We start from the raw sequence: 16,299 nt of genomic DNA, 5'->3' as shown, positions 1-16,299 counted from the left end.
CACCATTCATATACTTCTTATTATAAGGAGCATTAGCATCAATACATTCAAAAATTGATAAGCAATTCCATATTTACTATTCTCAGGAAACATTAAAGCAATAAACTAATAAATTTTAATATATTTAATAAAATAGAAACATGGAATTATCTACGAATAAAACAATGAGAATAACTTTGAATAAAAATTTTAAAATCTTTTCTCTCGTGGAACACGCGAAGTAGGTTTGCGAAACACAAGTGTTAAAAAAAAACCACTGCTCTAGACTGGTGACTATTCCTGAAACGTCGAAGATCGAACTTTGATATTGATTGAGAATTCAGATTTTTCCGATAACACTGTATGTTCCTTTAGATGTACGATTTTGTTTTACTGTATGAAATCTGCTTCTATTAAAATATTTCATACTAGCAGTCCCCGCCACGCGTTGTTGTGGCTCAAAATGTATCTATTATAAATGTATAACACTTCCCCTATGGGGGGGAAAATTTTACGAAAAATTTCTTTTTAGTGTACATTCTCTTGACGTACCCTATTAAAACGCAATCAAAAACGCAAAAACCCGCATCTAAAATAATATAATAGAAGTCAAGTTCTTCACGGTAAGCCTTAATTCTGTCCCTCTCCCCCGCGGGGAATATCGAAAAATCCCTTCTTGGTGTACATTCTGTTGACGTACCCTATTAAAACGCAATCAAAAACGCAAAAAACCGCATCTTAAATAGTATAAATAGAAGCAGTTCTTTACTGTAACCTTAATCCTGTCCATCTCCCCCCAGTGCGGGAAATTTCGACACGTATATGATATAAAAACACGTGCGCATTCGAATGCAGCGTTGTGTCAAAATTTAAAAGGAATCGGTAGGAACAAACGAACATTACATTTTTATTTATATAAATAGATAGAAGAGATCCACTTTAGTTCATTTTCACAGAAAAGCGTAATGCCTCGCAGAAAAGCAAACTTAGGGCGTCATACTCGTAGCGCCATTTGTTGGACATAAAAGCCTTAACCTAGATTATATATTTTAATTTATATGAATGTTTAACGGAATAATATACAAGGTTCCATTTTAAATATTGGTGAAAAAATTTTTGAAATCGGATGAGTAGTTTCGGAGATTACCTGCTGCAACGAAACTTAAATACATACAAACATTACCTCTTTATATATTAGTATAGATATAGATCAGTGAAGCTAATTTAACTTTATTGTGTTCTAACACAATAAAGTTAAATAGAAAGTTAAATGGAATCTTGCTAGCTTCCATTATGTCTTTTGCAATTCAATACTTAAGTTCTGCTTCTTTCAAAATCGTCAAATTGTGTAGTTATTTAAGGTTAATATTACCTATTCAGCAATGACTAAAGTCTACATCTTTATTTTGTAAATGGAAGAGATGCTTTAAGTATTATTCAAAACTCTGAATAAGTTCAAACTTTTGTATGATATTTAAAGCATCTCCGAACTTATCCTGTTTTTCAAACCTAATTAAAATACAGAAATATATTACATTGGGTTCGCTTCTAGGAAATTAGCTTGTTAGAATACAAAAACATCAACATTCTGTTAAAATTAATGGATTGAATATGCAATTTGAATTAGTTGAATAGAAAATAGATAACTTTTTATTAGATTTGTCCACATTTTAATAATATGCAAAAACAAAAATTGATAATTTTATGGAAATGCATTTCGAATGTTTTAGACATTTCTATAGTTCTTCATTATATTCAAATGATTTCCGTTTTCTTCATAAACACTTAGTCATTTATTTTTAATTTCTTAATGCGTTTTAATTTATTTTAATATTTTTCTTTGTTAATTTATAAATGTATTGCTTTTACATTGCTTTTCAAAATCACTTAAATTTTCAATTTGGCTGTTTATTTGTGTTTTACTTTTCTTTTTATTCTTGAGTTTATTTATTCCCAATGAAATTATTTTGTGAGAATGAAAATGTTTTTGAAGAATTTATTAAATGCCAACTTAATAAAGCAATAAATTCTTGATTGATTTGTTTGAAAATATTTTCGATTTGATTTTTTGCATAAAAATAATTTATGAAATAAATTCGAATAAGTAAATACACATTACAACATTTAAGTAAATTTTTAGCTATTAAATTCCATAAAGGATAAAAACGAGCAAAAACTGACGTAGGCTATTCTTGCCAAGTTATAAAATACTTTTCTATATTAACAAGCATGTTGGCGGGAGCGGGAAATACAACCGCTTTCCGAAATTTCGGAGATGCGATGGGAAGAATTAAAGCAAAACGATGGGGAGAATTAGGTCAAAACGATAACAAACTATAAGGCAGAGAAAGCAAAAATGTTAACAAATTATCCGTGATAGATAATTAAAAATCCCAGCAACAAGTTTCATAACTTTCTCGGCAAGAGTTAAAATTGTGTATGGCATCATCTGTATGAGATTTTATTTAAAAACAACTTATTAATTATTATAAAAAAGCGAAAAGCTTACTTTTAAGAGTAGAGTTGAGATTTATAAAAAAAAAAAAACTGGCAAAAATTATTGTAACAACGCAATTTTTAATCATATTGTTAGTTTATTTAATTTAAAATACAGTATATGTTCTCAATTTTAGTAGTGTCTTGTCCCTATGCATTATACTTTTCCTAATAACAAGTCATACAAGTCATCTATCTAATTCCGTTCTGAAGAAATATTTGAATTGAAATCACTTGACTTCCGTTCCTAGCTGGAAGTTCGTATATAGTTAATCGATGCTTTCTGTTCGTATATTTTCCGAATCTTGTCTGGACTTTTATCTATCTAACCCTATTGTCGAATTTGAAGAAGGACAGACAACAGACGGATGCCAGTGGGAATTTATGTCTGCAATTTAAAAATCAAAGCCCAAAAAATAGTAAATGTTAATAACGAATAAAATCTTCAAGTCGGAAACCACTCGAGATGTGACACATGTCCTTCTCTCTCTCTTGACCTTTAACCATCGAAATTGAATTGCATGAATTCGCTTAACACACAAACCACCCTGCAAAATTTCAGAAATTTTCGATAAAAGACACAGGAGTTACTAAGCTCCAAATTGGGTGAACAAAATTATGTCCTCCACACACACTAACATTCATACATTAAAAAAACAAAAAAAAAACCAAGTTTTTGCATTTGTCGGTGTTTCAAAGTGTCTTGAGTCCAAAAATGTACCATTCCAATGACCATCCCAAGATAAAAATCTTGGGATGGTCATTTTTTTGACTGCTCGTCATAACTTTCCTCTGTTATATATATAGGCCGGGAATGTAAAATCGTTACTTGTGTTTTTATTTCTGTAAAATTTCGGGAAAACCAATTCCTCTGACCTCTTAACCAAAGTACTCCAATATGCCCATGCATCTCGGTGTCGTATTATTATATAAAATTCAAATCATTTCCAAGAATGCCAATTTGCCACACTAACTATCAGAAAAGAGAGTTTGATTTATTGTCGATTTATTAGAAATAAGAATCTATCGTATTATAATTAAAATAAACGAAAATAATATTTTCACTTAATTAATTTTTATCGGTGAAATTTTTGAAAATTTTATGAGATTAATTCTTGTTTTAAATCACGTTTACAAAAAGAAACACTAACTTGTAAGTGCATAATTTATATAACGATTTCTAGTGATTTATGAATACTTAAATGACTAAAATAAATAATTGAAGAAATATTTCATTATCGTTTATCCTATTCATGAAATAAATAAATAAAAATAAATTTATNTTTTATTCAGTTGAAATATTTAAATTTAATTTATTATTACTTTTTAAAATAAATTTTGCTTTCAGAAGAACTTAGATTATCATACAATACAGATTACACGCTTAAATGGTAAAACGTCTACAATTTCCAATAGTTAGTTCAAACTTGAAAATTAACAAAATTTCAGAAGTTCTGTTCGATCTGTCTAGTTTATAAATTATACGCTGTAGTTTACTTGACATCGAATTCAAACTTTGTAGTAGTTAAATAATCGATGTCCCATCCTTTATAAAAGGTTTCGTTAATGTCTTATAATTGGTACTTCCTAAATTCGATATACAAATTTAATAGAATTTATAAAGTACGAAAGATTAATTTCAAAATATTTAAGAAAATCTATTTAGCTAATTATCAAATTTATAATTTATTAAAGAATTGAAAATAAAAATGAAAATCGTTAGAATAATTATAAGTTAATTAAATTCGGCAAATTGAATTCACTTTATATAATTCCATATTAAATTAAAACTATTCTTTTAAACACTACATTACATAAAGTGACGTATTTTAATATTTATAATATATTATTTCTATTTTTAAATATATGTTATTATATATATTATATAAATAATTTAAAATTTAATGCTAAATAACTTTTGATTAATTTGACAGTTAACCTAGTAAATTGTTTTATTTAGTTACGATTAACGTAAGATAGTATTTTATAAGCAACCAATCAAGCTTAATGTCTCGATAAATAATATTCTTTGTATTTTTATTCACGTGGACATGCAATAATAATAAACATTCCAAGATTAACGTCGAGATTTGTCAATCACGACGATTGACACGCCACCTGTGACGTCATTAATCAATAAAGTTAACTTATAAAGGTGTGGATAACTGCCGGAGTTCATTCGCCACAATGGAAGATGAGTCGATGGAGTTCGCACTGGGAGTAGCGATTATAGTCGTAGTTATTTTAGGGTGTATAGGAAATATCATGTCGTTATTTGTTTTATCTCGACCGGAATTGCGTTCTTCAATTAATTGTGGACTTCAAGGATTAGCAGTTTTTGATACTTTCTTAATTGCGACTTCTCTTTTCATTTTTGGATTTCCCGGATTGGGGCTGAAAATAAAAAGTTTTCAACATCATTACGGTTATATATACTTGAAGATGGTACCCGTTTTGTATCCACTAGCGCACATTGCAAAGACAGGTTCAATTTGGACCACGGTTATTGTGACAGTCGAACGATACGTAGCCGTGTGTCATCCTCTTAAAGCTCGATCAATTTGTACTTGCAGCCGAGCAAGATTTTGCAATTTTATTATTCTGCTATTCAGTATAGGTTATAATGTGCCAAGATTTTTCGAGGTGGAAGTTAAGTCTTTCAACGACACTAGTAACGACACTTGTTTGGCCTGCCCAACTCAGTTTCGCACCAACGAAACCTACTACAAAGTTTATTACGTCGGGTTGAATATCTTATTCACTTATCTTTTACCGTTTGGAATGCTAATTGTGCTTAACACCAATATCTGGATGGTGGTAAAGAAAGCTAACAGAAATCGCCAACGTATGAACCGAAATTTACGTAAAGAAATACATCTGGCTCTTATGTTATTTTGTATAGTCATCATCTTTTTTATCTGTCACTTATTATCTCTGATTGCCACTATCTTAGAATATCAAACTATCTTCCTGCCGCTTCTGGTAAAAATATCTGATTTTATGGTGACTCTTAATTCTTCCGTTAACTTTATCGTGTATTGTATTTTTGGGAAAAAGTTTCGTAGGGTTTTTTTGAGACATTTTTGTAAATTATCGACGAAGACTCCGAATAGACTTATTAACAGAGACCAGAGACTTGTTAATCTAAGGGTCAAGTTTCGTGATGGTAAGTCTTCGATTGGATTTTTTACTTTCTCTATAAACAGAACTACATCTTTTACACAATAAATATTTAATTTTAAAAATAAACATTATAATATCGGAATTTTTACTTAAAAAGCGCGATCTAAAATATACTATTGCCATTATACATCTTACTGTTAAGATATATAATACAACTATATATTATAAACATAATATTTAGCTCCTAATAAATGTATTAGTGTAACCAATCTCGCAATTGCATTGTTAATCATACTTAATTAGCTTTATCTATGTTTTTAACGAGTTAAATTCATTTTAATTAGGCGTTTATAAATCCCAATAGATTTTATGAGTAAAACGACATTTTCGGAACGTATTTTGTAGCTGGGTAGTTGGAAAAAAGTTCAAGATTGAGAAATAAATTACGTTTGGATAAGATTTGTGTTACTGTAGGCTTTGTGTATAAGAATGAAAGTTGAAATATTTAATAATTCAAACATAAATTATTTATTGTATTTATTCAGACACTTCACAAATCTCATCATTAAATTTTATTCAGTTGAAATATTTAAATTTAATTTATTATTACTTTTTAAAATAAATTTTGCTTTCAGAAGAACTTAGATTATCATACAATACAGATTACACGCTTAAATGGTAAAACGTCTACAATTTCCAATAGTTAGTTCAAACTTGAAAATTAACAAAATTTCAGAAGTTCTGTTCGATCTGTCTAGTTTATAAATTATACGCTGTAGTTTACTTGACATCGAATTCAAACTTTGTAGTAGTTAAATAATCGATGTCCCATCCTTTATAAAAGGTTTCGTTAATGTCTTATAATTGGTACTTCCTAAATTCGATATACAAATTTAATAGAATTTATAAAGTACGAAAGATTAATTTCAAAATATTTAAGAAAATCTATTTAGCTAATTATCAAATTTATAATTTATTAAAGAATTGAAAATAAAAATGAAAATCGTTAGAATAATTATAAGTTAATTAAATTCGGCAAATTGAATTCACTTTATATAATTCCATATTAAATTAAAACTATTCTTTTAAACACTACATTACATAAAGTGACGTATTTTAATATTTATAATATATTATTTCTATTTTTAAATATATGTTATTATATATATTATATAAATAATTTAAAATTTAATGCTAAATAACTTTTGATTAATTTGACAGTTAACCTAGTAAATTGTTTTATTTAGTTACGATTAACGTAAGATAGTATTTTATAAGCAACCAATCAAGCTTAATGTCTCGATAAATAATATTCTTTGTATTTTTATTCACGTGGACATGCAATAATAATAAACATTCCAAGATTAACGTCGAGATTTGTCAATCACGACGATTGACACGCCACCTGTGACGTCATTAATCAATAAAGTTAACTTATAAAGGTGTGGATAACTGCCGGAGTTCATTCGCCACAATGGAAGATGAGTCGATGGAGTTCGCACTGGGAGTAGCGATTATAGTCGTAGTTATTTTAGGGTGTATAGGAAATATCATGTCGTTATTTGTTTTATCTCGACCGGAATTGCGTTCTTCAATTAATTGTGGACTTCAAGGATTAGCAGTTTTTGATACTTTCTTAATTGCGACTTCTCTTTTCATTTTTGGATTTCCCGGATTGGGGCTGAAAATAAAAAGTTTTCAACATCATTACGGTTATATATACTTGAAGATGGTACCCGTTTTGTATCCACTAGCGCACATTGCAAAGACAGGTTCAATTTGGACCACGGTTATTGTGACAGTCGAACGATACGTAGCCGTGTGTCATCCTCTTAAAGCTCGATCAATTTGTACTTGCAGCCGAGCAAGATTTTGCAATTTTATTATTCTGCTATTCAGTATAGGTTATAATGTGCCAAGATTTTTCGAGGTGGAAGTTAAGTCTTTCAACGACACTAGTAACGACACTTGTTTGGCCTGCCCAACTCAGTTTCGCACCAACGAAACCTACTACAAAGTTTATTACGTCGGGTTGAATATCTTATTCACTTATCTTTTACCGTTTGGAATGCTAATTGTGCTTAACACCAATATCTGGATGGTGGTAAAGAAAGCTAACAGAAATCGCCAACGTATGAACCGAAATTTACGTAAAGAAATACATCTGGCTCTTATGTTATTTTGTATAGTCATCATCTTTTTTATCTGTCACTTATTATCTCTGATTGCCACTATCTTAGAATATCAAACTATCTTCCTGCCGCTTCTGGTAAAAATATCTGATTTTATGGTGACTCTTAATTCTTCCGTTAACTTTATCGTGTATTGTATTTTTGGGAAAAAGTTTCGTAGGGTTTTTTTGAGACATTTTTGTAAATTATCGACGAAGACTCCGAATAGACTTATTAACAGAGACCAGAGACTTGTTAATCTAAGGGTCAAGTTTCGTGATGGTAAGTCTTCGATTGGATTTTTTACTTTCTCTATAAACAGAACTACATCTTTTACACAATAAATATTTAATTTTAAAAATAAACATTATAATATCGGAATTTTTACTTAAAAAGCGCGATCTAAACTAATTTTACTTGTACTATTTAAACATTTTGTCCGTTAATTAAATATATGTTTAATAAATTTTATAATTACAGTTAAATATGCTTACTCAAATTAATTTTTATCAAAATCAAACTTATATATTTTTAAAATTATTTTATTGTGAAATAAAATTTACTGAGAAGTTCGGTAATGTAAAAGAAGAGTTGTATTACACGTGATATTTTAATTTTAAATTATAGACTCAATAATGTGAANATGGTAAGTATAGAAATAAAAATAATAATATATTTTTTTATTAACATTTCTATATGATTCTGTACAAATTTTAAAATTGTTTTTTCATTAATTACGAGTAAGTATTTATTACAATTTCCTAAATTTGTATTAAGATATTTTAAACATTGTATAAATTAACATATATTAATAAAATTAATTTATAATTTAAATTTTAATCCGAAGTAACAAAACCAATTTTAGAGTTTGCATTTTAATTTGAAAAATAAAAGAAAATTAAATCGTAAAGTAAAAATTTCTCAACTGAATTTATTAAACTGTTGATTTAATATTATTCGAAAATCTGTAACTCTAAATAAATAAATAAATAAATAGATTATAAATGTAACAGGAATAATCGAATGGTTCTCCTTAAGTCAATAATATTTGCGAATCAAGAGATTATTCTTTCAAAATATTTTTCCAAGGGAGAAATATTATATAATCGGAAAGTTTAACACTTCAAACATATTTGATTTATATATACTATTGCCATTATACATCTTACTGTTAAGATATATAATACAACTATATATTATAAACATAATATTTAGCTCCTAATAAATGTATTAGTGTAACCAATCTCGCAATTGCATTGTTAATCATACTTAATTAGCTTTATCTATGTTTTTAACGAGTTAAATTCATTTTAATTAGGCGTTTATAAATCCCAATAGATTTTATGAGTAAAACGACATTTTCGGAACGTATTTTGTAGCTGGGTAGTTGGAAAAAAGTTCAAGATTGAGAAATAAATTACGTTTGGATAAGATTTGTGTTACTGTAGGCTTTGTGTATAAGAATGAAAGTTGAAATATTTAATAATTCAAACATAAATTATTTATTGTATTTATTCAGACACTTCACAAATCTCATCATTAAATTTTATTCAGTTGAAATATTTAAATTTAATTTATTATTACTTTTTAAAATAAATTTTGCTTTCAGAAGAACTTAGATTATCATACAATACAGATTACACGCTTAAATGGTAAAACGTCTACAATTTCCAATAGTTAGTTCAAACTTGAAAATTAACAAAATTTCAGAAGTTCTGTTCGATCTGTCTAGTTTATAAATTATACGCTGTAGTTTACTTGACATCGAATTCAAACTTTGTAGTAGTTAAATAATCGATGTCCCATCCTTTATAAAAGGTTTCGTTAATGTCTTATAATTGGTACTTCCTAAATTCGATATACAAATTTAATAGAATTTATAAAGTACGAAAGATTAATTTCAAAATATTTAAGAAAATCTATTTAGCTAATTATCAAATTTATAATTTATTAAAGAATTGAAAATAAAAATGAAAATCGTTAGAATAATTATAAGTTAATTAAATTCGGCAAATTGAATTCACTTTATATAATTCCATATTAAATTAAAACTATTCTTTTAAACACTACATTACATAAAGTGACGTATTTTAATATTTATAATATATTATTTCTATTTTTAAATATATGTTATTATATATATTATATAAATAATTTAAAATTTAATGCTAAATAACTTTTGATTAATTTGACAGTTAACCTAGTAAATTGTTTTATTTAGTTACGATTAACGTAAGATAGTATTTTATAAGCAACCAATCAAGCTTAATGTCTCGATAAATAATATTCTTTGTATTTTTATTCACGTGGACATGCAATAATAATAAACATTCCAAGATTAACGTCGAGATTTGTCAATCACGACGATTGACACGCCACCTGTGACGTCATTAATCAATAAAGTTAACTTATAAAGGTGTGGATAACTGCCGGAGTTCATTCGCCACAATGGAAGATGAGTCGATGGAGTTCGCACTGGGAGTAGCGATTATAGTCGTAGTTATTTTAGGGTGTATAGGAAATATCATGTCGTTATTTGTTTTATCTCGACCGGAATTGCGTTCTTCAATTAATTGTGGACTTCAAGGATTAGCAGTTTTTGATACTTTCTTAATTGCGACTTCTCTTTTCATTTTTGGATTTCCCGGATTGGGGCTGAAAATAAAAAGTTTTCAACATCATTACGGTTATATATACTTGAAGATGGTACCCGTTTTGTATCCACTAGCGCACATTGCAAAGACAGGTTCAATTTGGACCACGGTTATTGTGACAGTCGAACGATACGTAGCCGTGTGTCATCCTCTTAAAGCTCGATCAATTTGTACTTGCAGCCGAGCAAGATTTTGCAATTTTATTATTCTGCTATTCAGTATAGGTTATAATGTGCCAAGATTTTTCGAGGTGGAAGTTAAGTCTTTCAACGACACTAGTAACGACACTTGTTTGGCCTGCCCAACTCAGTTTCGCACCAACGAAACCTACTACAAAGTTTATTACGTCGGGTTGAATATCTTATTCACTTATCTTTTACCGTTTGGAATGCTAATTGTGCTTAACACCAATATCTGGATGGTGGTAAAGAAAGCTAACAGAAATCGCCAACGTATGAATCGAAATTTACGTAAAGAAATACATCTGGCTCTTATGTTATTTTGTATAGTCATCATCTTTTTTATCTGTCACTTATTATCTCTGATTGCCACTATCTTAGAATATCAAACTATCTTCCTGCCGCTTCTGGTAAAAATATCTGATTTTATGGTGACTCTTAATTCTTCCGTTAACTTTATCGTGTATTGTATTTTTGGGAAAAAGTTTCGTAGGGTTTTTTTGAGACATTTTTGTAAATTATCGACGAAGACTCCGAATAGACTTATTAACAGAGACCAGAGACTTGTTAATCTAAGGGTCAAGTTTCGTGATGGTAAGTCTTCGATTGGATTTTTTACTTTCTCTATAAACAGAACTACATCTTTTACACAATAAATATTTAATTTTAAAAATAAACATTATAATATCGGAATTTTTACTTAAAAAGCGCGATCTAAACTAATTTTACTTGTACTATTTAAACATTTTGTCCGTTAATTAAATATATGTTTAATAAATTTTATAATTACAGTTAAATATGCTTACTCAAATTAATTTTTATCAAAATCAAACTTATATATTTTTAAAATTATTTTATTGTGAAATAAAATTTACTGAGAAGTTCGGTAATGTAAAAGAAGAGTTGTATTACACGTGATATTTTAATTTTAAATTATAGACTCAATAATGTGAATATCTATTGAATTGATAGTTTTAATAACAAAGTATTTAATTTCGATAATAAAAATCGATTTTATATTTAATAAAATTCCATAAAAACTTCTTTTTTAGACATATTAAAACAAACATTTTCAGATTAAAGAATTTAATTATAATTTTTCCCTAACTATTTCTGTATAGATTTACTCATCAGTTTTAAACAAGTATGTCTAAAAATAATTTTAGGAATAATCTCTTTCTCTCTCAATTGAATTGATGAATAATACGATATTATAATAGATTTAATAATAATAATTTATTGATTACTCATTCAATAGAACTTAAATTATTTAATAACCAATAATTCATTATTTTTATTTTGTAATTCTAAGAAAATATTTAAACTAGTTATTTTTTTTCCTATTAGAAATTTTTAAAAGATAAAATTAATTATAATTTGATTTATGTACGATCGATCTATAACCTAAAGCCGTAGTTTTCCATATATTATAACTATAAAAAATAATCATTTAAAACGATAGCTACTAGGACAGAAATAAATTAGCCACGAAACAAATTTCAACAAACTTTTACTTACAATTAATTATACGTAATTTCAATCACGCAACATTGTTTTTAGTAATACACGCGGTTTGTTAAACTAAAGAACATTCGACTTTAGATAAAAATAAAAATATTATTTCAGACATTGAAAATATTCATAAAATACATAAATTCATAAGTTTTATAAAGTTGAAATTTATAAAATGAACAGTTGAAAATATCACGTGTTATACAACTCATAATTTACATCATTTTGATGTGATGTAATCACACAATTTTAAAAAATCTAAAATTGTTTTCAAAGTTATTTATATCATGAGTGTAAAATATTATTTTTCATCTTCATTTATTTTTTTATATATCGATTGGTTGTTTGTCGTTATATAAAAATTCAAAACGTAAATAAGCACAATAAATCAATTCTATACATACGTACTGTACAATTATATCTATAAACTATTTTAAACTCTATACTTTAAATAAAATGGTAATGTTATACAAAAAAAAAATGTGTGTTTATTCATTATTTTTGAGAAAAGACTTCAGATATATTTTGTAAAATATATTTTCGAACTAAAGCATTATTCTTGGAACAAAATTATATTGTATGTTGTAATAATCCATTTCGTATATTGTGGATGTCAATAAGAAATGTTATCTAATATTTTATGTATTAAAATGTAATTAAAATGACGTCATATTTAAATAAAGCTACAAGATTATAAATGAATAGTATTTTTTATTTATTAAAAAATATTTTAATTCAACCCCTTCAATATCAGGTACTGCATCCCAAGTATGGTGTGATCACTTGCTTGCTGTGTTAAGTGAAAACATTAGTCTGGTAATAGTGATAATTGTCATTTTTGAATGATGGTATGTAGATAAAACTGATTTTGTTTAATTGCCGTGGAAACTAAAATACGTCCGATGGTCGGTGGTCATTGTTTAATTGTTACTGATCATCAATACTTTTCTTTTTAGTATTTCACATTTTACATGTTTTTTCATTCTCTTCAAGAATTTAGTTCCAATGATAAGCAGATTATAGATGAGACTGATCCAAGTGATGTTTCCAATTCAGAATACTCTATAAATGAGAGAATTAACCAGGAGTCTAAATGAGAATCTTTCTCAAGAGAATCGTTTAGCACTTCAAATACTCCTGGAGTTGTTGAAAAACTTCGACACATGAAAAGAAGACATTATACACAAAGCAATCGTCATTGAACACTACAACCTAAACATGGGTTTAATTCAGATGCGAAACCAATGCAGTTTGGGCCGTGGTTCGAAATTCTAATGAAGGTTTTACCCCCAACTCCACTTTCGCCGAAAAAAACGGGACTGGCGTCCCGAAAAACGCCTTTGTTCCTTGACTGAAAAAAGGATCACCTGATCTTTCACCGAAACATTTAGGTTGACACGTACGGACCCCTGTTGGCTTCGAGCCCTGGTTTAACCAAACCACTTTGCTCCATTGTAAAACCATCACTGATTCAGCTGATGATGCAACAGATCGAAACATTGAACCGACAGACTGTTGCAGACAAAACTACTCGAGTTTCAAGATCGGCATATATATTTATGAGAATGACTCTAAATTAAAAAATGCTATATTGTCTTGCAACAGGGAACAAATTCTCATTTGATGCATTTATTGAAAAATGTGTGATCTTCTCGACATACTTCCCATGTTATAAAGAAATGAAGAGACAGAAATCCAAAGTCTATCGCAAACGATGACCGAATTTCTTAGAGCATATGGGTCATCGGACTCCAAGAAATGACTGTTGTTAATGCCAATGCAGCGATATTCCGAAGACAACGACGAAAACAAGGACACAGTGTGCAGGCTCGTGTTCCATGTAACACGTTGTACAATATTATTCGGTAACTTTTGCTTTTTGTTACTATTCCAGATTTGGTATTATGTTCTGTAATTCTATAGGCCTACACCAATCCTCTAGATGGAACTATATGCAGCTGTACGGTGATATCTTTCAGCATTAAAAATAAAATAATTATTAACTAATAAACATTTATAATGCATAGACAGATGATTTTTTTTGGAAATGGCCGTTTAGATAAAATGCACGAAAAACATCATGTTCGGTGTATTGATGCTGTACAAGAAATCCCATAAAAGGCATGAAAAAATTATTGATGAAGTAAAGGCGTCATACGCGACTGATAACTTTTGTTTAACAAAATAAATTCATGCTTAATAAGGATAAAAAACAAAATTATTACGTCTATTAGCAATTATAACTGATTCTATAAATTTTATTCTAGCGATTTATAAAATCAAATTTAATAAATTAAGATGTAGTTTTTGCTATAAAAAGTTATTATCAATATGATCAACATTTTAAATTGAATTAAATTTTTTGTTCTTAAAATTTATCTTTGTCTAAAATTGTTATTTTAATGTATCAGTTGTGTAAGCTTCTTTTCCTGTAATAAATATTGAATTAATTGATGGTTTCTTATAATTTAATTAAAAAGTTTGGAAAATCTCCTGTAAGACAGAAGTTTTGTGGAGAATTAATTTTGAATAATTAATTATTTATCACACAGGAACGCAGAAAACAACGTGTCTTAAACAAAACATGCTTCAAAGTGAAAAATATCATTTTTTTCCCAAAGAAATATTTTTTTTTGTTACTCTTACTTGTAAATTTCTTCGAAAGAAAATAAATAATAAACTTAAAACAACTTAACTATTATCAAAGCCTTAAAATAAATTTAATATAAATTGGAAAATAAGACGTAAAATGCCAATTTATTTAAATTTTTATCTTTTAAATTAATATTACAATAAATTTAATTTAATGTTCACTTTTTAAATAAATCTTTTATTAATGTAAAATGGAAATTATTAATTAATAAAAGTTAATTAACATTGTTGAAATCATTAATTATAATTTGCTTTTTGATGCAAAAGTAATAATTTATCTCTTTTCTCGTATTTGATTACAATAATATTTAATAAGTGAAAAAAATAAACTAACTAAATAAAGATGGAAAACTTGCCAAGTATTGGTTAAGTGGTCATTTCATTGTGCCAGTATACAACAACAACAAAAAATAAACTTTTTAATTATTCTAATACACAATTTTAAATTTATAACGTATTTAATTTCTGTTTACATTTAAAATATCAAATATTAATCTTAAAATAGCCAGAAACTCAATGTATATAATAAAATAATAAGTATGGTGTCAAATTGTTGCTTTACAATGTTCTTTACTTTACTTACAGCTATATTAAACTTTTAATTGTTTAATTTCAATAGCGTAAGAAAATTAATTAATATTTGTTGTCGTACGATCATATTATTAATTACTTCATACAAAAGTCTCTGCTTCTATAATATACTGTAATTCATTTTCAGAAAACCATTATTAAGAGAGCCAATCGATTTCCCTTATGTTATAAACCATAAATTGAGATATGTTCTCGGAAATGACTATTTTAACTATGTAATGATAACATATGGAGATAATTAACAAAAATGAACATTTATATTTTCGATTTTGATTGTATAAAATGCCATATTTAAGTCTTCCATAATAGTTATAAAGTGTAGTGTATAAAATAGAAATCTACATACGTTCTTTAGCGTAGCTGAAACAGCAATGGATATATATATAAAGCTGTCATATCTTACACAACACAACATCTTTAATAAATATTTTTTTATATAAAACTTAATGGAAAAATGGAATATATAATTCTACAGTAGTTATTTGGTTTGGTCAAATTATGATTATATTTACAGCTTTCAAAGAGCTACACATGTATAGTCTAAGTTATTCATTCCAATCTGTTGGATTTTCTAATTATTCACTATAGAAATATTTTACGGATCTCTACAAATTCTATATGAATGTTTAACAATAAAAATACGTTAATTTTTAATGACGTAGAAAAATTTCGAAAACCATTAATACCCGTTTTTAAAAAAAACATTGTTAAATTTTACAATTTGTCTGAAATATACAAGATTAAATTTTGTCCTACACAAACTTTTTCTAAAATTAAAAGGCCTCGTTTTATGTACTTTATAAAACTAAGGAAATTTAATATCCTTATGAGATTTATTGTTTTTATGTAGACTTTTCTCAAAACTCGTTAAAAACTTACGGTTGTGATTTATCATTCACTTATTTAAAACTTCAAATCTCTCTGTATTTTATAAATTCTAAA

General features: G+C 27.4%; 3 protein-coding genes across 3 annotated transcripts; all 3 read left to right on the top strand.

Annotated features, from left to right (window-relative positions):
• The first annotated feature begins 4,662 nt into the window (after positions 1-4,662).
• LOC111638558 (FMRFamide receptor-like) lies at positions 4,663-5,733 on the top strand. The gene has a single exon (XM_023384283.1). It carries the CDS (start codon positions 4,663-4,665, stop codon positions 5,701-5,703), a length of 1,041 nt encoding a protein of 346 aa, XP_023240051.1. The 3' UTR covers positions 5,704-5,733.
• Positions 5,734-7,072: 1,339 nt separating this feature from the next.
• LOC111638564 (FMRFamide receptor-like) lies at positions 7,073-8,162 on the top strand. Its single transcript, XM_023384289.1, has one exon. The coding sequence runs from the start codon at positions 7,073-7,075 to the stop codon at positions 8,111-8,113; it is 1,041 nt and encodes a 346-aa protein (XP_023240057.1). The 3' UTR covers positions 8,114-8,162.
• Positions 8,163-10,217: 2,055 nt separating this feature from the next.
• Positions 10,218-11,307, top strand: LOC111638557 (FMRFamide receptor-like). The gene has a single exon (XM_023384282.1). The coding sequence runs from the start codon at positions 10,218-10,220 to the stop codon at positions 11,256-11,258; it is 1,041 nt and encodes a 346-aa protein (XP_023240050.1). The 3' UTR covers positions 11,259-11,307.
• Positions 11,308-16,299: the final 4,992 nt, after the last annotated feature.

The sequence above is a fragment of the Centruroides sculpturatus genome, unplaced genomic scaffold, assembly GCF_000671375.1.
Source record: "Centruroides sculpturatus isolate CEXI.00-Female unplaced genomic scaffold, Cexi_2.0 scaffold856, whole genome shotgun sequence".
Classification (NCBI taxonomy): Eukaryota; Metazoa; Arthropoda; class Arachnida; order Scorpiones; family Buthidae; genus Centruroides; species Centruroides sculpturatus.
Note: the sequence above shows the minus strand (reverse complement) of the source record. Positions and strands in the feature narration are given on the sequence as shown.